Source organism: Schistocerca cancellata, chromosome 8, assembly GCF_023864275.1.
Source record: "Schistocerca cancellata isolate TAMUIC-IGC-003103 chromosome 8, iqSchCanc2.1, whole genome shotgun sequence".
In the NCBI taxonomy this organism is placed as follows: domain Eukaryota; kingdom Metazoa; phylum Arthropoda; class Insecta; order Orthoptera; family Acrididae; genus Schistocerca; species Schistocerca cancellata.
The window spans coordinates 194,953,503-194,977,010 of record NC_064633.1 but is presented as its reverse complement, the minus strand read 5'-3'; the positions used below and the strand labels follow the sequence as shown (position 1 = coordinate 194,977,010).

The 23,508-nt window shown below is 40.1% G+C and overlaps 1 protein-coding gene across 7 annotated transcripts in view; it reads left to right on the top strand.

Moving 5' to 3' along the window:
• LOC126095087 (protein cramped) overlaps positions 1 to 23,508 on the top strand; it is a 235,935-nt gene that overhangs the window by 26,515 nt on the left and 185,912 nt on the right. For all 7 annotated transcript variants that reach the window (XM_049909774.1, XM_049909776.1, XM_049909772.1 and 4 more), the window contains exons 3-4: positions 5,929 to 6,222; positions 17,158 to 17,361. In XM_049909774.1, coding sequence (XP_049765731.1) covers positions 5,929 to 6,222; positions 17,158 to 17,361 — 498 coding nt within the window. The remainder of the gene's footprint in view (positions 1 to 5,928; positions 6,223 to 17,157; positions 17,362 to 23,508) is intronic.

Here is a 23,508-nt window from a genome sequence, read left to right as displayed (position 1 = left end):
ACTTTCAGGAAAGACTTCCTGACACTTAAATCTATACTTGATGTTAACAGACTCTTCTTTTTCAAAAACGCTTTCCTTGCCATTGCTATTCTACATTTTATATCCCCTCTACTTCGACCATCATCAGTTATTTTGCTCCCCAAATAGCAAAACTCATTTACTACTTTACCATAAGTGTCCGATTTCCTCAGCATCACACGATTTAATTCAACTACATTCCATTTTCGTCGTTTGCTTTTGTTGATGTTCATCTTATATCCTCCTTCCATTCAACTGCTCTTCCAGGTCCTTTGCTGTCTCTCACAGAATTATGGTGTCATCAGCAAACCTCAAAGTTTTTATTGCTTCTCCATGGATTTTAATTCTTACTCCAAATTTTTCTTTTGTTTCCATTACTGCTTGCCCAATATATAGATTGAATAACATTGGGGATAGGCTACAACCCTATCTCACTCCCTTCCCAACCACTGCTTCCCTTTCATGTCCCTCAACTCTTATAACTGCCATTTGCTTTCTGTACAAATTGTAAATAGCTTTTTGCTCCTGTATTGGACAGCCACCTTAAGAATTTGAAAGAGAGTATTTTAGTCAACATTGTCAAAAGCTTTCTCCTAGTCTACAAATACCAGGAACTTACATTTGCCTTTCCGTAACCTATCTTCTAAGATAAGTCGTTGGGTCAGTATTGCCTCATGTGTTGCAACAAACTGATCGTTCCCAAGGTCGGTGTCTACCAGTTTTTCCATTTTTCTGTAAAGAATTTGTGTTAGTATTTTGCAGCTATGACTTATTAAACTGATAGTTCAGTAATTTTCACACCCGTCAACACCTGCTTGCTTTGGGATTGGAATTATTACATTCTTTTTGAAATCTGAGGGTATTTTGCCTGTCTCATACATCTTGCTCACCATATGATAGAGTTTTGTCACGACTGGCTCTCCCAAGGCTATCAGTAGTTCTGATTTCCTAAAATAGCAAATCTGTCCCATTATTGGTTCAAGTGTTATGACTCATTAAAGTAGTTTGGATTTATATGGAACACACTGTGTAAAATATTGAAAATCAAATTTTTGTTTCCCATGGAGGCCAGTAGATAAGCTATCTGCAAGAGGGACCATGCACCATGAACTATTTACTGTGTTTGCTGTGTAGTAATATAGATGGGTAAGTGCTGGATGAGATCAGCAGTGTGTGAACTTCCTAGGCACCCAGATAGATACTAAACTGAGATGGTACCAGCATGCAGGTAAGCTAATGAAAAAGCTCAATTTTGTATGCTTAGCACTCAGAAACCTCAAGCACTGTGTTGATTTAGCGGTGAGGTTGTTAGCATACTTTGTCAGTTCTGTCCTATGGTGTGATCTTCTAGGGGATTGCAGCAACAATGAAAAAAGTGCTATACTACAGACCTGAGGTCCTTACACTTACCTGCCAATGCATATACTACCTGACGGTATTTGTGGTTAATGACAGCAGTGAATTTAGGATGAATTCAGCAATTCACAACTTCCATAATACAAGAAGTAGAAATAATTTCTATGTAGACTGTGTATCCCTTTCAAGAGTTCCAAATGAAGTTTTATATTCTGGTGCAAAAGCTTGTAACAGAGTGCCAGTGGACACCAGACATCAAATTAAAAATTTCTAAATATTTTAAAACAAAGTAAAAGAAACCCCCCACCAATGCTCACAAAAACAGACTAAGAATTAACAAGGAGCGGTATGTGAATTGGTCCACCCTGCTTGCGAGAAGCTAGTTTCCCTCAACCCAAGACTGTAAAAGCGTGCTGTTGTCACAGTGGCAATTCGTCCAAGTAGCATCATAAAGAAAGTACTATTACTGAACAGGTGTGTCATGGGTTATGTGTCAACTGTGCACTTGGTTCATACAGCTGCTGACTACACAGCTAACTCAGCAGTGAATTAGAGGTTTCAGATTTTTGCCAGTTTCTGCCAACTGAGAACTGGAGTGAAACTGTTGAAGGTGGAGTGCTTCAGTCATTTAATAGAATAATAAGTGAAGTGGGACATAGATCTTACATATAACATCCCATTGAATCTCAGTTTAATTTCCTGTTAGCAACATCTTAAATGAGAACTCGATATTTTGTTTTGCAAAATATGCAGCAGATTTTGGTGCAAATATAGCAGAAACATCAGCACAGCTGAGCTAGTTAATGAGATAGTGGCTTTCAAATTCCAGTAGAAACAGCTAATTAAAGAGCATTGACACAGCTTTCCATTTAGGTATTTTGAAGCTTTTTTTTAAAAGTATAGGTTATGAAATGCTTGTCCAAACCTCAAAATAGCTACGAGGATATTTGCAACAATTCCGGTGACTGCATCATTTTGTCAGCACAGTTTCAGCAAGTTACAGGTGGTAAAAGAGCCATTTAGTTGAGTGTAGGTGAAGTGGAGTGTCAAATTCAGCTGACGTGCCAATAGAATACAACACAACTGCTTAATTTGACTTCAGTGACATAACCAATGAGTTTGCTTTGCCCAAAGCCATGGAATGGAAACAAAAATTATAATAAAAACATAATTCTATTCTGATTATTTAAGATTAAATGAGACAACTCACAGAAAGGCAGAAGCGTTGCGTCAGTAGGTACACAATCGGAAGATACTGAGCCTTGCTAGCTTTCGGAATGCACTTCCTTTTTCAAGCTTGTAGGGGAAACACACACACACACACACACACACACACACACACTCTCTCTCTCTCTCTCTCTCTCTCTCTCTCTCTCTCTCTCTCTCTCTCTGAAGGGAAGCTATTAAAAAAAAAAAAAAAAAAAAAAAAGTGGCACAGCCATGGGCACCCACATGGTGCCCTCCTGTGCCAACCTCTTCATGGGCCACCTAGAGAAAACATTCCTAGCTTCCCAAAACCCCAAACCCCTGGTCCGGTTCAGGTTTATTGATGACATCTTCATAATCTGGACCCAAGACCAGGAGACCTTATCCTCATTCCTCAAAACCTCTCCCATCCACTTCAACTGGTTCTCATCCACCCATTGTGCAACTTCTTTGATGTCGACTTCCTCCTCTCAAATCACTCCAGCCACATCTCGGTCCACATCAAACCCACCAATCACCAACAGTACCTCTACTTTGAGAGCTGCCATCCCTTCCACACCAAAAAGTCCCTCCCATGCAGCCTGGCAGCCACCCGCAGTAGGTGCATCTTCAGACATGAGAAATTCCTCACCCAGTATGCTGAGGACCTTAAAAAGGCCTTAGCAGACAGGCACTACCCTCCGCCCTTAATTCACATACAGATCTCCTGTGCCATATGCTCACACACACCTGATCCTCATAGCCACCTCAAGAACCAACCATGAAGAAGCGACCCCCGCCCCCTCCCCCCCTTGTGACACAGTACCACCCCAGATTCGAATGATTGGTCCGTGTCCTTCGTCAGGGCTTTGATTATCTATCATGTGGCCCTGACATGAGTGACATCCTACCCGAGATATTTCCAACTCCTCCCAGGTTGGTATTCTGCAACCCACCTGACCTCCTCAACATTCTAGTCCATCCGTTTTCCACTCCCAACCCCAGTCCCCTGCCACAGGGATCATACCCCTGTGGAAGACCCAGATGCAAGACCTCCCAACCCACTCATCCAGCACCCTCTACTCTGGTCCTGTCACAAGCTTATCCTACCCCATTACAGGCCGGGCCACCAGTGAAAGCAGCCATGGTATATAGCAGCTCTGCGGCAACCAATGCACAGAATTTTACATTGGTCAACTCGAATGAATAGCCACTGTCAAACCATTGCCAAAAACATGGTGGACCACCCAGAGGCACAATGTGCAGCAGAGCACAACATGCGAGATTTCAATGTCTGCTTCACAACCCATGCCATTTGGTCCTCTCCACCACCACCAGCTTTTCTGAGCTGCACAGCTGGGAGCTATCCCTACAGCATATCCTTCACTCCCGTAACATTCCTGGCTTAAACATAAGGCAAATCACTGCCCCCCCTCCCCACCCCCACACCCTACCCAACTATCTCTCTCTCTCTCTCTCTCTCTCTCTCTCTGTGTGTGTGTGTGTGTGTGTGTGTGTGTGTGTGTGTGTGTGTGTGTGTGTGTGTTTTTGGGGGGGGGGGGCATCTGCCTTTTGGTGAGTCATCTCTTTTATTCCTAAATAATTCATAATTCTCAACCAGAACTCTATTCTGATATTATATTTTCTTCTTGTTAGAATTGCCTTTTGACCATGTTTCAGTTGCATACGAGACTACACTCCACACAGTTTTCTTCAGAAAAGATTTCCTAACACGTAGGATTATATTAGATATTAACAAATTCCACTTTTCCACAGAAGCTGTTCATGCTATTGCCAACCTGCATTTTATTTCTTCTGTACTTCGACCATCATCAGTTTTTTTACTGTCCAAATAAAAAAAAAAACTGTATACTACTGTGTGGCTCATTTCATAATCTAACTCCCTCAGCGTTGCCCCCCCTCATCCTCCCCTTTCAGTTCTTCTGTCAGAAAGAGGAGCCAGTAGCTCCAAAAGCTTGCATACATAATACCTTCTATGTGCATGCTCTCCTGTTGCTTGTGAGAAGATTTTTTTATCTAACCAGTTACATTATGTTTTCAAAAATTGATTACTTTCATCAATATCTCCTTAGTTATCCAAGGATTTCCAATAGCTCTTGTCTTTTTGTCTATGTAATCCTCCGATGCCTTCAGTGTTTCTACATCTACATTATTACCCTCAAATTCACAATTACGGGCCTGCAGAAGGTTCATTGAACCACCTTAAGGCTATTTCTCTACTGTTTCACTTTTGAAAAGTGCATGGGAAAAATGAACACTTGTATCTTACCGTGCGAGCTCTGATTTCTCTTATTTTATCATGATGATCATTTCTCCCTGTTTAGATGGGCACCAACAAAATATTTTCACCTTCAAAGGAGAAAGTTTGTGGTTGAAATTTCAAGAGGAGAATACACTGCAATGAAAAATGTCTTTGTTTTAATGATTGCCATCCCAGTTTGTGAATTATATCCGTGGCACTCTCTCTGCCAAGGGTGCAGGACCACCTCAGTAAGGCTCTGCATACATGTACAATGAAATAGACACACAAGACTTGTGAAATACCTCACCAATTTGGGAAAAGATTTAGCTTAACACAGATGTGACAGTGATTATAGGGGGAAAAAAAAAGAAAAGAGAGAGAGAGAGAGAGAGAGAGAGAGAGAGAGAGAGAGAGAGAGACACATTGGTTGATAAGTTATAACTTGTCTATTGCATATATAATTCTTGTCTGGTATTACAGTCTCTAACGGTACTAAAAAATAAGTGAAGCAAAACGCATCTGATAAGTGTTGAATCTTCAGTTCATTCATTATTGTGGATCTTACATAAGGGAATGGTACATCCTCCAGTTACATGTTACATGCATTAGTAATAAAATTTTCTGAAGTACTTCTGCAAGAATGCTTAATTTACACAACTTTGCAAATGTACTTTCAGTTTTTTATTCTTCAATGTATTTAAGAATGTGCTCCTGAACTTGTGTAGAGACCTCACTCTCATTCCAGTAAATTTCAAATTATCCTTGTGCTGCCCACCCCCATCCTATTTTCTGGAGGCCGGAGAAATGACTAAAATGGCTTTTCAGATGTTCCATTGATCTAATGAATAGTTACTTTATATGAAACAAATGTAGGACAAATACATAATTCCCCATTCAATTTATTTTTCAGGTGAGTGTAGTAATAATGACTTTTACACATGCACAGTGCAAAAATTATGTATGAAAAAGATCAAATATTTTCATGTTCCAAAGTCTCAGTCTCTCTCTCTCTCTCTCTCTTTTTTATTTATTTTTTATTTTTTAATTGCATTGTGTAAATATTAAGCACAAAAGGCTCCCAGACTAATATACATCTTCACTTGCAGCTATATCGACAAATGTCACAGATCAAAGTAAAGATGATGATAAGCAAGATGGTAAACAGATCACAGAGCCGAAACCAAAACGGAAACCATCTGAACTGTGGTCACCTGAAGATAAGAATACATTTTTTGAAGCACTCAATGAATATGGAAAGGATTTTGATGCTATCCAAAATTACTTTGCTATGAAAGCAAGGAAACGAGGAAATCCTGAACTAGCTAAGAACAAGGACCAAGCAAGACATTTTTATTATCGAACATGGCATAAGGTTTCAAAACATCTGAAATTCCCTGAAGGTAAGACTTTTCTTTACTCTGTTTCTGCATTTCTAATTAATGGGATTTAACAATTAAAACAATAAAACCGAAAAGCTATAGTAATACAGTTTAGAAGTGTGGATCCTTTTTATGGTTGTGGATGGACTGAGGTTTATCTCAGGACTTCCTCAGAGAGAATTCCATTCTGAAATTTGCCTCACACATAGAGAATTCTCAGGATATTTAAATGTAAATTATTTGACAAGGCTCTGAAATTGTTCTTTTTAGAGCGTAATAGGACTGTGCAACATTTGTTTCGATTTTATTGATATGGTAACCTAACTGGATTATTTCAACATCCTTTTTTTAAGGGGGGGGGGGGGGGAGAAGATGGAAAGTGGCTAAAGGGGCTGCGTAAAGAATGAAAAATGTAAGGATTAATTTTTTTGTCAGTTGACATTGAAATTTTACGTGAAATTGTTTATTGAAAGTAATTACTAACAAGGGAACATCTCCATCGCACCCCCCTCAGATTTAGTTATAAGTTGGCACAATGGATAGGCCTTGAAAAACTGAACACAGATCAATCGAGAAAACAGGAAGAAGTTGTGTGGAACTATGAAAAAATAAGCAAAATATACAAACTGGGTCGTCCATGCGTAAGATAGGCAATATTAAGGGCAGTGCGGGGCGAGAAGCTCCGTGGTCCCATGGTTAGCGTGAACAGCTGCGGAACGAGAGGTCCTTGGTTCAAATCTGCCCTCCACTGAAAATTTTGCTTTCTTTATTTTCGCAAAGTTATGATCTGTCCGTTCGTTCATTAACGTCTCTGTTCACTGCAATAAGTTTAGTGTCTGTGTTTTGCGACCGCACCGCAAAACCGTGTGATTAGTTGACGAAAAGACGTGCCTCTCCAATGGGAACCGAAAACATTTGATCGCAAGGTCATAGGTCAACCGATTCCTCCACAGGAAAACACGTCTGATATTTTGTATACGACACTGGTGACAGCATGTGCGTCATATGACAGGAATATGTTGTCGACCCACCTAACTAGTACACCTGGCGAATGGGTGAAAAGTTTCTTCTACCTTGCCCGATTTAGGTTTTCTTGTGGATGTAATAATCACTCCAAAAAAGTGATGAAAACATAAGAGTTTTTCACATAAACTGAAAATAAAAAGTTAAAATTTTCGGTCGAGGGAAGATTTGAACCAAGGACCTCTCGTTCCGCAGCTGTTCACGCTAACCACGGGACCACGGAGCTTCTCGCCTCACATTGCCCTTAATATTGCCTATCTTACGCATGGACGACCCAGTTTGTATATTTTGCTTATTTTTTCATAGTTCCACACAACTTCTTCCTGTTTTCTTGATCGATCTGTGTTCAGTTTTTCAAGGCCTATCCACTGTGCCAACTTATAACTAAATCTGAGGGGGGTGCGATGGGGATGTTCCCTTGTAAGTGGGATGTAAGGTGAATGTTGTAACTAGATGTTTGTACTGACTGACTTTCTAAAAATGGAGAGAACAACTTGTGGAAGATTCAGTTCTCTTGTTTCTTCTCTAATTGTGACATACTGTTTAGGAGGGGTTATTAAATTGGAAAATCACTGCCTTCATAAGGTGACTACTTCTGAATGCATTTTTCTAGCAAATGTGTTAAAGATTTGTGTGCATTTTATATAACTTATGTTTGCAGCAGGTTTGCTGTTAAGTTTCCAAGTTTTTAATAACGCAGGCATTGATGTGGGATATTGCTCCAGTAGCAAATATAAAAATCATTGCAAGACATGTAATTCATTGAATCTGGTCCACTGGAAATGATCATTAGTTATTATTGCTTGAAAATAGTATTACTTGAAAATCTACCTCTTAAAGTAACATGGTTAATGATTTAGATAATGGAAATTTTTTATCACTTGTTCTATTGAACAAACTTTCATGAGGCACGTCCCCACTTAGGATGAAAGCAATGCATTTGGCTAAACCATTGCTGAATGTTACAATAAAAAATTGGAACAAACTTCCTCTTTCATTATTACTAGGGCATATATTTGTTTTAGATTTGATGTAGATTAGGAAATCCAGCACTCCAAACTATGTGTTATCATACCTTAAGTACCCCAATTTTAATGTAGTGTACCCTGATGTAATCAAGATTAGGGTCATTAGAAATAGAGCACATGCTTGCCGTACCTCTCTCCCTAGTACATTTGCACATGCTGTCATACATTTGAAGGTTTTATTTTGAACCAGATACTCGTGCTCTTTCTGATTTTTGTAAGATTGGTAAATAAGGAATATGTATTTAAAAATTTCTTCCATTAATATTATTTAGTTATTGTGTGTTTGATCGAGAGTTAACTATCTCATAACTATTGAAAGGAAAGGTTCTGTAAGGTTTAGGCTGACTCACCAATAACAATTGTGTAAGATCCTAATAGGCCATTTTCTTATTAATTGAATACAGGAAGTATAATGGTGCACTAATACAAACATTAATACAAAAATTGTCTGTGTGCATTGCAGTTTATTTCTTCAAATGGAAAATGTGTTACGGCATACTGTTATCAGATCTGTCATAAGACAGAAAAGGAGTAAACATGAGGTACATATTATTTCACATATTACTAGAATGGAGATGTGGTCACAAATTGATGAAAGAAAAATGCAGTACTCCAGTATGAATAGTACACACTAAAAACTTTAAAAAACAATATAATGTTTTAAGTCAAATGGTACATGATCGTACTGAGTATATGGTGATACTGGTGGTAGCAAAATCACCTAGGTTTGAGCAGAGAGAAAGTCAGCTTCGTGAGTTCTTGTAGGCAAAAGATAGGTCCACAAGATGCAGGGGAACTCATCTAAATGGGGTGTACAAAAATATGAGAACACCTTGAGAAATGCTGGATTGAACATGTATGCAGATGGTAATTAAGCCTACAAGTTGCACTGTTGCATTTGACCACTAATGGAACCTGTCCAATGTCATCAATACATTGCAGTTGTTAGTCATGATAACAGTGTTCTGTGTAGTTGTGAGTGCATAATGTTTGTGCTTTCTGGTTGGTGCTTCCGTAAGAAAGGTAGCCAAAGTGTTTGGCATTTCAAGAGGCACCTCATTGAAGATTTGTACTGCATATGGGAAAACAACATACACTACTCCTCAGCACGGATGAAAGTATTTGTTGAGTGATCAGGACAGATGTAATTGAAGAGGATTGTGATGAAAAGAAGAGGACTACAACTGGAAAAGTCACTGCAGAACTAAATGTCATACTTACACAAACTGTCAGCACACAACATGAAGGGAGCTCAATAAGCTAGGGATTCCAGGGTGAGCTAGAATTCCAAAACCACACATCAATGATGCAAATGCCTGTATTGGGAAAACATTGTATCATAGCCATAAAACCTGGACAGTGGAGCAATGGAGAAGTCGTTGGATCGATCGAGTCTTTTTGTCACATTGTTTCGAACTTCTGACCAAGTTCATGTCCCAAGAGGGAAACGTGGTGGAGAAGGTTTGGTGGTGGTTTGAGCAGTCCTATCATGATAGTCCCCATTTCCATGGTTACTCTGCAAGGATTATGTGACCATTTTGGCTGATCAGGTACAATGTTTGTTTCCCAGTGGTCGTGCTGTATTTAGAGATGACAGAGCCCCTGTTGACACAGCACACATCTTCCAGGACTGGCTTTGTGGACAAGAGAATAAATTGTTGCATCTCCCCTGGTCACCAGTTAACAGACCTCAATACTGTTGAACCTTTGTGGTCTGCTTTGGAGAGGAGGATACGTGATAGCAACTCACCTCCATTATCATTACCTAAACATGCCACTATTTTGCAGCAAGACTAATAAAAATTCCTTTGAAAACCATACAGGACCTTTATTTATCCATCTCAAGACGACTGGAAGCTGCTTTAAATGCCTATGGGTTTCCTACACCATGTTAGACATGGCAGTGTGTTATGTTTCTCGTGTTTCCATTATATTTGTCCAGACACTGTAGTTTTCACAGCAAGTTTAGGCAACTTAGTTTCCTTTCTTTGCCTCATTTTCATGTTGCATACGAAACATATGTTTTCTTGTTTAAATCTACTGAATCACACTTTTGTACTTATTTAAAATAGAACAGTGGAAAATACAGGATGGAATAATGCCAATATTATGAAAAGGATAGATTACCATTCATCATATAGTGGGAGGTTGAGTTGCAGACACACACACACACACACACACACACACACACACACACACACACACATATATATATCTCAGGGGAGACTTACTGGATGGGATGAGAAGGAAAACTGATAGTTGGGAACTGCACCAGATGAGATTTGAAAACCTGAGAGCTTAACAGTGGAAGACGGGTAATATGCGCGACAGAGGTTAGTGCTAAAACATTGTGCGTGAGGTAATAAGAGGGAAAAGCCAAGAACGTGGTATGTAATAGAGGGGGACGGCTTAAAATAGACAGATCATAAAATGAAAGATGTAGAAAACTAAAATAGAGTGAAGAAAGAAGTAGTTACTGTGAAACAGTGCTGAGACAGAAGAAATTAACATACGGACTCATGGTGAGGCTGACCTGTTAAAATTTCTGGAACCTGTAAAAACCTTCTCCCAATTAAATTTCACTTGGTCCTATTCTGAATCCCATGCCACTTTCTTAGATGTTGGTCTCGTCGTCACTGAAGGCCAGCTAGTACTTCTGACCACTTAAAACGTACTAAGGTGCGTGTCATTTACGACGGCGGTCGAGTTTAGGTTCGTTCTGCGGATCTGACGTCACAAAACACAGTCAGCCAATGAACAGAGAACGATGTTGCCAGAGCTCGACTGCAGTGCAGAGCACGACGGGTGTCTTCAGTTTTAGAAATGTTCAGTCATAAATAAAGTAATTGAACAAAAGCACTGTCTTGATAGCAGACTTTATTTTATAGAAAGTTTGGAAAAAGCATTCTTTATACCAATTGCTTCATATTCTATTAATTAATTAAACCAAACAAGCAATAAGCCTCCTAATTCAGGCGATAGCAAGGAAAGGTGTTTGTATCATTCTCACTAACCACTTTTTCGCAATAAAGAACAGCGGTAATTGTTTATTTCCTATTGTACTTCGACAAAACGTGAGTAATTCATAGTCATACAAGCAGTGTTTGTCGGTATTTTGGGTGACATTTTAAAGTCCTCCGGGAGTTTTATTGAATGACGAGCTGCGTTAGCGTAATGGTTAACGTGTGTGGCTGCTAAGTGAAAGGTTCTAAGTTCAAACCTTGTTCGGTGCTTAATATTTTCTTTATTTAAAAACAATATCGAAGTGTCTTACTTCATGAATTTTATTCGTTTGAATGTATTTTTTTGAAATTTCTAGTAGCAACTAAAATCGACCATACGGAAAGTATACGTTATGGACTTTTACCTCTGCAAACTCTTCAGAATTTTGTGCAATGGTTTACTACATCTAATGCTGCACAATAACTGCGTTGAACATCGAAACAAAATTAAGTCATTTATGGGGGGTAAGGTATCAGACAAGAAGATGTGTAAAAATCAAATTTTTGTGCCAAATAGTTTTTGTGAAATCGAATGATAAAGTGTGACAAAGCAGTCGAAACATAATGTGTCTGCACAGGCGAGCAGTGCAATGATGACAAAATCGCGCACAGCGCAGAATGCGGGGAGCACGTCTCTGTAGCAGCGAAAGGGTTAATGCGGCTGTAGTGACTTTACTTCATAAACTGCGCGGTCCCCCCTAAACGTAAGTTTGCGAACTATACTATGGCGCGTACAACTGGCAACGCAGCAATCTCCCGCGTCTGGGCGGGCATGCGTGAACCGCCAAGATAAAAGAATTGAACTATAACAAACAATATAGTGCTTAGATTTTGACAGTTGCCATCCTTTCCATGTCAAGTTTCCTCTCCCAGTACAGCCTTGTCATTCAAGGCAAACACATTTGTTCAGATGCAGACACCACCATTCTCATCTCAGCCTTCACTGGACATAATCACCCCAACAGACTAATGAAAAAGCAGATTTCCTGGGCCATCACATCCAATTCTGGTACTGCTGATTCCTCCAAAAAACAATTGCAGGGCACATCACTTGTCATTCAGTATTATCCTGGTCTTGAATGTATCAGTCAGGTACTTCGACAAGGCCATGACTTCCTCAAATCATGCCCTGAAATGAGATCCATTCTGTCCGAGATTTTGCTCACAACACCTAGAATAGCTTTTCGTCGCCCTCCCAGTATCTGCAATATTCTTGTCAGACCCTGTGCTCCTTCTGCACCCATCTCCCTACTCTATGGCTCCTACTCCTGTGACCGACCCTGCGGCAAGACTTGCCCATACACCCTCCTCCCACCATCTCTACCAGCCCTGTAACTGGCAAAACATACACTATCAAAGCGAGAGACACCCGCGAAATGACACATCAAATACCAGCTGTTACGTAAATACTGTTTGGTGTTTTACATCGGCGGCAACCCTTTCCACAGTGGCCACACCGGTTCCCATGAGATCACCGAAGTTAAGCGCTGTCGGGCGTGGTCGGCACTTGGGTGGGTGACCATCCAGGCCACCATGCGCTGTTGCCATTTTTCAGTGTGCACTCAGCCTCGTGATGCCAATTGAGGAGCTACTCGACCGAATAGTAGCGGCTTCGGTCAAGAATACCATCATAACAAGTGGGAGAGCGGTGCGCTGACTCCACGCCCCTCCTATCCGCATCCTCCACTGAGGATAATACGGCAGTTGGATGGTTCCGGTAGGCCACCCGTGGCCTGAAGACGGAGTGAGTGAGTTTTACATTGGCATGACTACCGCCAAGTTATCAGTTATCATGAATGGGCATAGGCAGAGGGTATACACTGGCAACACACAATATACTGGTGGCCTTGGTGCCTGTTTCACCACACTTGGCATCTGGATTCTTCCCCCAGACACCAGTTTCTCAGAACTCCACAGGTGGGAACTAGCACAACATGTCCTTGGTTCTCACCAATCACCTGGCCTTAATTTACATTAATTTTTTCTGTCTCAGCATTTATTCACAGTAACTACTCCTTTCTTCACTATATTTTAGTTTTCTACATCTTTCATTTTCTGATCTGTCTTTTTTTTTCTCTGTCGCCCTCCCATATCTGTTACTTACAGTGTACTTAGCTTTCCATTCTTATTACCTCATGCAAGATGTTTACCAGAAATCTGCATCTCATATATTACCCTGCCTTCCACCTTTAAGCTCTCAGGTTTTCAAATCTCATCCGGTGCAGTTCCCAACAATCAGTCTTTCCTTCTCATCCTGTTTGGTAAGTCTCGTGTGACCTGGGGTTCTGGGCGACTTTTCCGAACTCTACCCCTTTTTCCTGAACCTCTCCAGTTCCTTTCCCTTCACCCCTCTTCCTTCCTCTTCAACTCTTATGCCAGGAGGAGGAGCCACTGGCTTTAAAAGCTTGCATAAGTAAAACCTTTTTTTTATATGGGTGTTCTCCTGCCACTGCTTGGTAAGTAGGTTTTTATACATCCAATTAGATTATATGGCCAAAAATTGATTATTTTCATGTAATAGAGTCAGTAGCAAATAAGTAATAAAATTAGCTGTGATAGGTAGGTAGTTCTTACTCCACACTGATCGTTGCCTGACAGTAAGGGATATTTTACAAAGTTTGGTTGAAATCGGTCCAGTGGTTTAGAAGGATATGTGGAACCTAGACACAAATGTACATCCATTTTTATAATAGATATGGATGGATTTCTTACTTGTCTTTTGTATGAAAAATGTTTTTCGTCTCTTTATTCTAATACCGTCCAGTTCTTACAGAGATTCACGTTTGGCAAAGTTTTATATGATTTATATACATTTTTACGATTAATGCATGCAAATGTGATAATTTTTGCTTAATGAAGTAGGGAAACACAAATGTAAAATATTTTTAATATAATTTTTGTTTCAGTTCTGTTTGAGCCTGTTATATTTGTGTTAAAGTAGAGTGTGCATTTCTTGCGTTATGAGCTCCTCCTGGTGATGACATACAGTTTACTTTTCTCACCTGTGATTTTTTTACACCAGTTTGTGTTTTTATTTGGTAGAATCATGAACTATTTGCTGTAATACAATGTATTGATTCTTCAAGTTATTGGTATGTTTGAGGGCGTGCTGGAAAGTAATGCCTCTGAATTTCGTGTTTTGTAAAGTTTTACATGTCATACATTTTACTCAGTTGTCTTTCCCAATTTGATGATGCAAGTTCCAGCCCTCTGCTGCTAGATGGCTCAGAGTTGTAGTTTGTAAGAGTGCATTGTGCAGTGTAAGTGTGTCGAGGCATGAGAAACGGCGTGCAGTAATCGAGTTTCTAACTGCAAAAACCATGCCTCCAGTTGAAATCTGTAGAAGAATTAAAGTTATATGTGGTGGTGATGATATAGTGATAGTAATAAGCAAATGGTGGTTCTTACCTCAAAGAGTGTGATACACTCGTATCGGATGACTGTGTACAGTAGTCAACGAGAATCATCAGAATCAGGTTGATGAACTCGTCAGAGAAAGTCTACAGATAACACAGACACAGCTCTCGGGTAAGTGTGGCGTATCATGAGAGTGTGTACAAGCCACTATTGGAGAACTGGAATTCAGAAAACTGTGCATAGTGGTTACCTCGAATGGTTGCTGTGTACATGAAACAGAGGAGAAAGGAGTGTTAGGGTGATGGATTCCTTAACAACATTGTGACAGATGACGAAAGCTGGGTACACTATTTGACCCCTAAAACAAAAGACCATCAGCAAAGTTCCATCACAAAGGATTGCAGATGCCAAAAATATTCAAAAGCATACTATTGGCAGGTAAAGTCATGCTCAGTGTGTTCTGGAATGCTAAAGGTGTGGTGCATTAGGAATTCATGCCTAAAGGCACCACCATAAACTTTTTAAAGATCCAGCGAGACCCTCATAAAGCTGAAAGCATGCATTCGAAGAGTTCCTCTACACATGGACTACCACCTCCTTCAGCGTGAATGCCAAATCACACACAAGCATTGTGACATGTGCAACAATCTAACATCGATCGTCCTACATACAGTCCCAACACCGAGCAAGTTGGTGCAGTGGTTAGCACACTGGACTCTCATTCGGGAGGACGATGGTTCAAACCTCCATCCGGCCATCCTGATTTAGGTTTTCTGTGATTCCCCTAAATCGCTTCAAACAAATGCCGGGATGATTCCTTTGAAAGGGTACAGCCGACTTCCTTCCCCATCCTTCCCTAATCTGATTGGACCAGTGACCCTGATGTGTGGTCTGGCTCCCACAAACCAACCAATCAGTAATCCCAACTTTGCCACAGTAATTCTCTTCTGTTTCCAGAACTGAAAAAACACCAATTATTACACTTTGATAGCCATGAAATGGTGCAAGAAGAGGTGAGGTTGTGTGGACCTGCCAACAAAGTTAAACATTCTGTAGTGATGGTATCAACTAACAGGTCTCTTGTTGGGAGAAATGTGTTCGTCACCAGTGTGACTATGTTGTGAAATAAATATGCAGATATGAAGAATAAAGATGTAGAATGTTAATAAAGCTTGCTTTATTTAAAAAGCTTTAAGATTTTTCACATAAAAATCCAGAGGAATTACTTTCCAGCACCCCCTTGTATCTTTCATACCTAAATACCTGTTTTCCTTTCATCCATTAGTGTGTGCATCTTTCTTCTAATAATGTGGGAAATAATACATACCCTATGTTCATTCCTGCATTGTTTTACAACAGATCATATGATGGCAGTGTGCCAGTATGCATTATCCATTTGAAGAAATTATGTGCGTTGTAGACTATAATTCTTGTATAATTTCTGATTGAAAGTATAAGAACCAATATCAATAGTAATAAAATGAAAACAAAAATACAGTTTTCAGTTGTTCCTTCAGGAGGAAATCAGAAACTCGTCACTGCCATTTGTTACCTCATACCGAAATATATTTCAGTTGTCATATTATTTGTACTGCTCCAGCAGTACTTGTTGTACGGTCCTAAAAAGATTGTGTGGGGTATATAGGGAAGGCATTAGAGTGAATAACGAACTTTGCCCAATATTTAAAGTATGAACAATACACGATATACACAAAGTGAGGTAACACAAGGCAAGAAGCCAGATTTATTTATTTATTTTTTGCAAGATTTGGGTTAAAGTCTCCATCCAGCTGTACTGATTTGAGTTTGCAGTATTTTCCCTGAATTACGCTCAGTAAATTTTGATTTTGAGTTCAGTCAACCATGTTTATAGACTGTAATATTTGTTGTTTCTCTTCTGTACTGAACTGTTTCTCATTTTATCGTGATTTCGTTTTTTGCATTGAATGATTAATACAAATGTGGTTTCTTCCATGCTTTTGTTAATAGCTGTAATTGTAACCTCCTGAATGTTGCAGAAGCATTATTGTATTTGTGATAAAGGTAACCATATATGTAATGTAGTATTGGTGTAGAAGACTTTGTACCCCGGTACATTAGTTTAAGAAACCATAAAGTAAATAGTTTGGTGTGCCACTTGCTTTCTTTTCTTTTCAGTGTTTTGTGTCCATCCTTATTCGTAACGTGCCACCAATCCCAACCCCTTTGCTTGTCTAATTACCATATTATAAAAATGAAAAACATTTTAAAATACTAAGTTAAGCATTGGATTATTTCTACAGGTCCCCAATACTTTCCCTTATTGCAGTAATAATATGATAGTGTTTATGACTGCTTTTGTGATACTGAAAGGTTGTGTTTCTGTAAAGGGTTCCAAAATTTTCCACAAGATGGAAAAGATAATTTTTGCTTTTATCTTGCAATATAAATGGTACTACAGACTAATGTGTATTATAAATGGTGTGTGTATTCTCAAATAGTGGTATCAAGACTACACCTGTGAATGAATGTTCGCATATTTTATAATTTGAACGATTCCTTTCCAGGAATTCAAAAAGTGACTCAGGAACTTTATGCTCTCATTAACTATGGGGAGATGCGCAAAAAGCTAAGTTGCATTACTGAGAAGACATCTGTGAAATTGAATGAGCTAATTAGCAAAGGTCACACCCTGATACGGCTCCGTGGAAAGACAATTCGTATCCGCACTCCACTGTGCCGAGCTCTGCGCAGGCTTAATCATCTCGATGGTTTGTCTTTATTTTTCTAATTTCTCATTTTACTACATTACTGATTACATATTTGGTTTAACAGTGCTGTAGAATTTGTTTGGGGTCAATCTTGATTACTTTCTTTTAATGTCAGCTGTGTTTCAAATATGTATGTGCTGGGTTGTGTCTCTTCCTTCTTGGTAATGGATCAGATCTTTTTCTTATGTTTATCAAACTCTAAAAACTTAATAATGTAATCTCAGTGTCATGTGTGTATATTATTTTGGATATTGCAAGAGATGGTTAACAATTTTTCACTTTTAATCTGTTTTGTCCATTTTCTCTTATTGCACAAAGTCCTTCTGGCCTCAATCTGTGCTAACCCACTGCACCCACACCCACTGCCCAATATTCTCCCCTTCCTCTGTCTGATCAGTCCCTCCCAGTAAACACTTCGACACCATTGTTGTCATGCTCAGTACAAACTCACCAATGTCAATGCCCATGCATCCACTGCGTCTTTCCCCCTAATAGGTGCTCTCTCCCCTCCTGTGTGTGGATCACTGTTAAACATGCTAAGTAGTAATGCTAAGTAATAAATTACTGCTTTTCATCTCCAGATTGACCCACTCCTTCGCTCACATTGCCCCTTTCATAATCTAATGTGTGTTATTCGTACTCCCCCTCTCTCCCCTCCACTGTTGACGAATATCCTCATGTCTCAGAACTATCCTAAACCTCTCTGCACCATATCTTTCAGCCTTTTTAATACCCAAACCTGCACCTTGTTATACACAGTTCTATTTACAACCTTCTAAGGCTTTCATTACATGTCTATTTCACTTTTTTAAAAAAGAGATATCCCATTCCAAATGGACCCCTGCTCCATCTATCTGTGTCACTTCAAAGGAGCAGCCCTATCCCCTACTAAAACACAGTCCCATTTCCTGTTCCCTAAATTCTGCCTAAACTGGGGAAGCCTACCCTAGTGCCTAACCATGAATTTCCACTCTCTGGATCCCATCTTTCCCTTCAGTATGACCTCCAAATATTCAGATTCCTCCTGTCCCTATTTCTCACAAACTTGGTATTGCAGAAATAAATCTTCATGACACAGACATCCCAGTCACCTCTGCCCCCTCTTCAAAGCACTATTCGTGTGCTTCCAGCTACTTACATCACATCTCCCAAATCGAAATCCTTGCCCTCCATCACCTGGAAGAGGACTCCACACACCACCTCCAAAAATTGTCAGATTTATTGACATCCTGCTCTCACCTCAGAGCACCCTACCATTCAACGCCTGTCCCACCTCCATTGAACCCTCTAATCAACCCCTGTTATTACCTAGAACCCATCTTACTGACCTTTTCCATTTACCAAACCCTCCAAAACTCCACCCAGCATTCTATAAAATCCAGAACCTAAACAAATCCAAGACACTGTTACCAACGCATCCACCAAAAACCTGAAGCCTCCAGAAGTTTCATTCCTATCTGAGGGCCTCACCTTCAGCTTCACACACAAGTTCAACAATACTGGACTCATAAAAGACTTACTCTTCTCCTAGTGATCTCTGCTGCAAACACATGATTGCTACCAGTCCATCCAACCAAGCTAATCGTTCTGCTCAATGTCTCCCTCATCATCCCCAACGAAACCCTGCACATTCACCTTCTAAGTGTGTCCCCTAATCCATAAATCCAACAATTCTGGATGCCTCATTTAGATGGTCACTGTTCCCACTGAAAGAATCTCTGCTCTTGTCGACAAACCCTCCAACCACTTGCTCATAGCCTAGCACCTCATATGAGAGATACAAATCACTTCCTTCGCTAACTCTCAGCCATCCCCACCCCACTGCTACTGGGACAGCACCTCCTATACATCAACATCCCTTGTGCCCATGGCCTTGAGACTATTGAACACTACCTCTCCCAGTGTTTTGACTCCAAACCCATTAGTGCATTCCTTATACACCTAGCCATACACATCCTCACCCATTTCTCCTTTGTGGAGAAGATACATAAACCAATACATATCACAGCCTTGGGCACCTGCATGTCCCCCCTCTATGACAATCTGTTTATGGACCATCTGGAACAGAACCCCTTAGCATCCCGAACCTGTATCTGATTCAGATTCTTTGGCAATATCTTCATAATGGAGGCCCAAGGCCAAGACAACCAACCCTCATTCCTCTACAGCCTCGACAATTTCTCTCCTGTCCACTTCACCTGGTCCTCGTCAGCCCATTGTGCCACCATCCTGGACACTTATGTCCACTGCTCCAAGGGCTCCATCCATACCCGTCATCAAGACCACCAATCATCACTATCAGCATTATGACAGCTGTCAACCATTCTAAATAAAAAAAATCACTCCCATTCGGTTAGGCCACCCATGGATGCATATCTGCAGTGATGAGTATTCCTTTGCCCAGGATGTTTGAAGGTGTTACAGACAGGCACTATCTCAGAAACCTTGAAACCTTGTCCGCAAACAATTTCCCATGCCATATAACAACTCCCCCTGCTTTACCCTCCTTCCTCCTGCCCAATGTGACCCCTTGTAGCTGCAAATGGGCTGGACATTATTGATGGTGTCAGAACACAGATGGGGGTTAGTGACTATGGTTACAAAAGTTAATAAATCAGTGAAGATGATTAGGAGATGTTTCTGCTAGAAAGAGCATATGAGCAGTAGTTAGTGTCTCACTTAGACAATGAATTGCAATCATTTAGTTCTAGTATGATGGACAAAGAGGAATTATGGGGAAAATTTAAACAGATTGTAAATTGTGCTCTGGAAACGTATGTGCCTAGTAAGTGGATTAAGGATGGAAAAGACTCACTGTGGTTTAGCAACGAAATTTGGAAAATGCTGAAGAAACAAAGGCTGTTGTGTACTCGGTTCAAAAGACAGTGTACAGATGACAGATAAAAGTTAGTAAAGATTCATGCATCTGTGAAAAGATCTATGTGTGATCCATACAACTACTACCACCATCATACCTTAGCAAAAGATCTGGCTGAGAATCCGAGAAAATTCTGGTCATATGTAAAATAGCTAAGTGGGTCTAAGGCTTCCATCCAGTCACTTGGTGACCAGTCTGATGTGTGGCAATTGAAGATAGCAAAACAAAAGTTGAAGTTTTAAATTTCCTGTTTAAGAAATCAACCACATGGGAGATTCGTACAAACATATGATTGTTTGATTGTTGCCCAGAGTCCTGTACGGACAAGATAGTAATAAGCATCCCTGGCGTAGAGAAACAACTGAAAGAGTTGAAAACAAATAAGTCGTCAGGTGCTCTACGGCATGGGCCTTTACTTTGTATTTATCGTGAATCTCTCACACTATACAGAATCCCAAGCAACTGGAAAAGAGCTCAGGTAACTCCTCTGTATAAGAAGGGTAAGAGAATGATATCCAAAATTACAGACTAATATCCTTAATATCAATTTGCTCCAAAATTCTAGAACGTTTTTTGAGTTCAATTATAATAAATTTCCAAGAGACCGAAAAGCTTAGAACCAAGCAAGGTGGCGCAGTGATTAGTACAATTGACTCACATTAGGAAGATATTGGTTCAAACCCCTCATGGGCCATTCTCATTTATGTTTTCTGTGAATTCTCATAATTGCTTCAGGCAAATGATGAGATGATTCCTTTGAAAGGACATGGCCAATTTCCTTCCCCATCTTTCCCTAATCTGAACAAGTGCTCCTCCCTCTAATGTCAACAGGACGTTAAACATTAATCTCCTCCTCCTCAAACCTAACGTCCATTAATCAGCATGGTTTTAGAAAGCATTGCTCTTGTGAAACTTTCCTTGTCCTTTTCTCACATGATGTACTGCCAACTTTGGATGGAGGACAACAAGCAGACTCCATATTTTTAAATTTCCAAAAAGCATTTGACATGGTACCCCACAACAGACTGTTAACGGAGCATGTTCACCAGAGACAATGTTATAGTCTGAAGTGCCGAGGGATGTGTGACAGAAGTGCTATTATTTTCTATATACATAAATGATCTGGCAACAGGGTTTGCTGATGACGACTACATCTACATCTGAATGCATACTCTGCAAACTACCACGAAGTGCATGGCAGAGGGTATGTCCCATTGTAGCAGTTATTAGGGTTTCTTCTCGTTCGGTTCACATATGGAGCTTATGGAGAATGATTGTTTGAATGCCTCTGTGCGTGCTGCAGTTGTTCATATCTTGTCCTCATGATTCCTATGTGAGCAATATGTAGGGGGTTGTAGTACATTCCTAGAGTCTTCATTCAAAGCTGGTTCTTGAAACTTTGTTAGTAGAGTTTTTCAGGGTAGTTTACGTCAATCTTAAAGAGTCCGCTAGTTCAGTTTCTTCAGAATCAAGAATCACTGTAACACTCTCTCATGGGTCAAACAAAGCTGTAACCATTCGGCTGCCCTTCTCTCTCTCTCTCTCTCTCTCTCTCTCTTTTTTTTTTTTGTCATCAGTCTACTGACTGGTTTGATGCAGCCCGCCACGAATTCCTTTCCTGTGATAACCTCTTCATCTCAGAGTAGCACTTGCAACCTACGTCCTCAAGTATTTGCTTGACGTATTCCAATCTCTGTCTTCCGCTACTGTTTTTGCCCTCTACAGCTCCCTCTAGTACCATGGAAGTCATTCCCTCATGTCTTAGCAGCAGATGTCCTTTCATCCTGTCCCTTCTCCTTATCAATGTTTTCCACATATTCCTTTCCTCTCCGATTCTGCGTAGAACCTCCTCATTCCTTACCTTATCAGTCCACCTAATTTTCAACATTCGTCTATAGCACCACATCTCAAATGCTTCGATTCTCTTCTGTTCCGGTTTTCCCACAGTCCATGTTTCACTACCATACAATGCTGTACTCCAGACGTACATCCTCAGAAATTTCTTCCTCAAATTAAGGCCGGTATTTGATATTAGTAGACTTGGCCAGAAATGCCTTTTTTGCCATAGCGAGTATGCTTTTGATGTCCTCCTTGCTCCGTCCGTCATTGGTTATTTTACTGCCTAGGTAGCAGAATTCCTTAACTTCATTGACTTCGTAACCATCAATCCTGATGTTAAGTCTCTCGCTGTTCTGATTTCTACTACTTCTCATTACCTTCGTCTTTCTCCGATTTACTCTCAAACCATACTGTGTACTCATTAGACTGTTCATTCCGTTCAGCAGATCATTTAATTCTTCTTCACTTTCACTCAGGATAGCAATGTCATCAGCGAATCGTATCATTGATATCCTTTCACCTTGTATTTCAATTCCACTCCTGAATCTTTCTTTTATTTCTATCATTGCTTCCTCGATGTACAGATTGAAGAGTAGGGGCGAAAGGCTACAGCCTTGTGTTACACCCTTCTTAATACGAGCCCTTCGTTCTTGATCGTCCACTCTTATTATTCCCTCTTGGTTGTTGTACATATTGTATATGACCCGTCTCTCCCTATAGCTTACCCCTACTTTTTTCAGAATCTCTAACAGCTTGCACCATTTTATATTGTCGAACACTTTTTCCAGGGCGACAAATCCTATGAAAGTGTCTTGATTTTTCTTTAGCCTTGCTTCCATTATTAGCTGTAACGTCAGAATTGCCTCTCTCGTCCCTTTACTTTTCCTAAAGCCAAACTGATCATCACCTAGCGCATTCTCAATTTTCTTTTCCATTCTTCTGTATATTATTCTTGTAAGCAGCTTCGATGCATGAGCTGTTAAGCTGATTGTGCGATAATTCTCGCACTTGTCAGCTCTTGCCGTCTTCGGAATTGTGTGGATGATGCTTTTCCGAAAGTCAGATGGTATATCGCCAGACTCATATATTCTACACACCAACGTGAATAGTCGTTTTGTTGCCACTTCCCCCAATGATTTTAGAAATTCTGATGGAATGTTATCTATCCCTTCTGCCTTATTTGACCGTAAGTCCTCCAAAGCTCTTTTAAATTCCGATTCTAATACTGGATCCCCTATCTCTTCTAAATCGACTCCTGTTTCTTCTTCTATCACATCAGACAAATCTTCACCCTCATAGAGGCTTTCAATGTATTCTTTCCACGTATCTGCTCTCTCCTCTGCATTTAACAGTGGAATTCCCATTGCACTCTTAATGTTACCACCGTTGCTTTTAATGTCACCAAAGGTTGTTTTGACTTTCCTGTATGC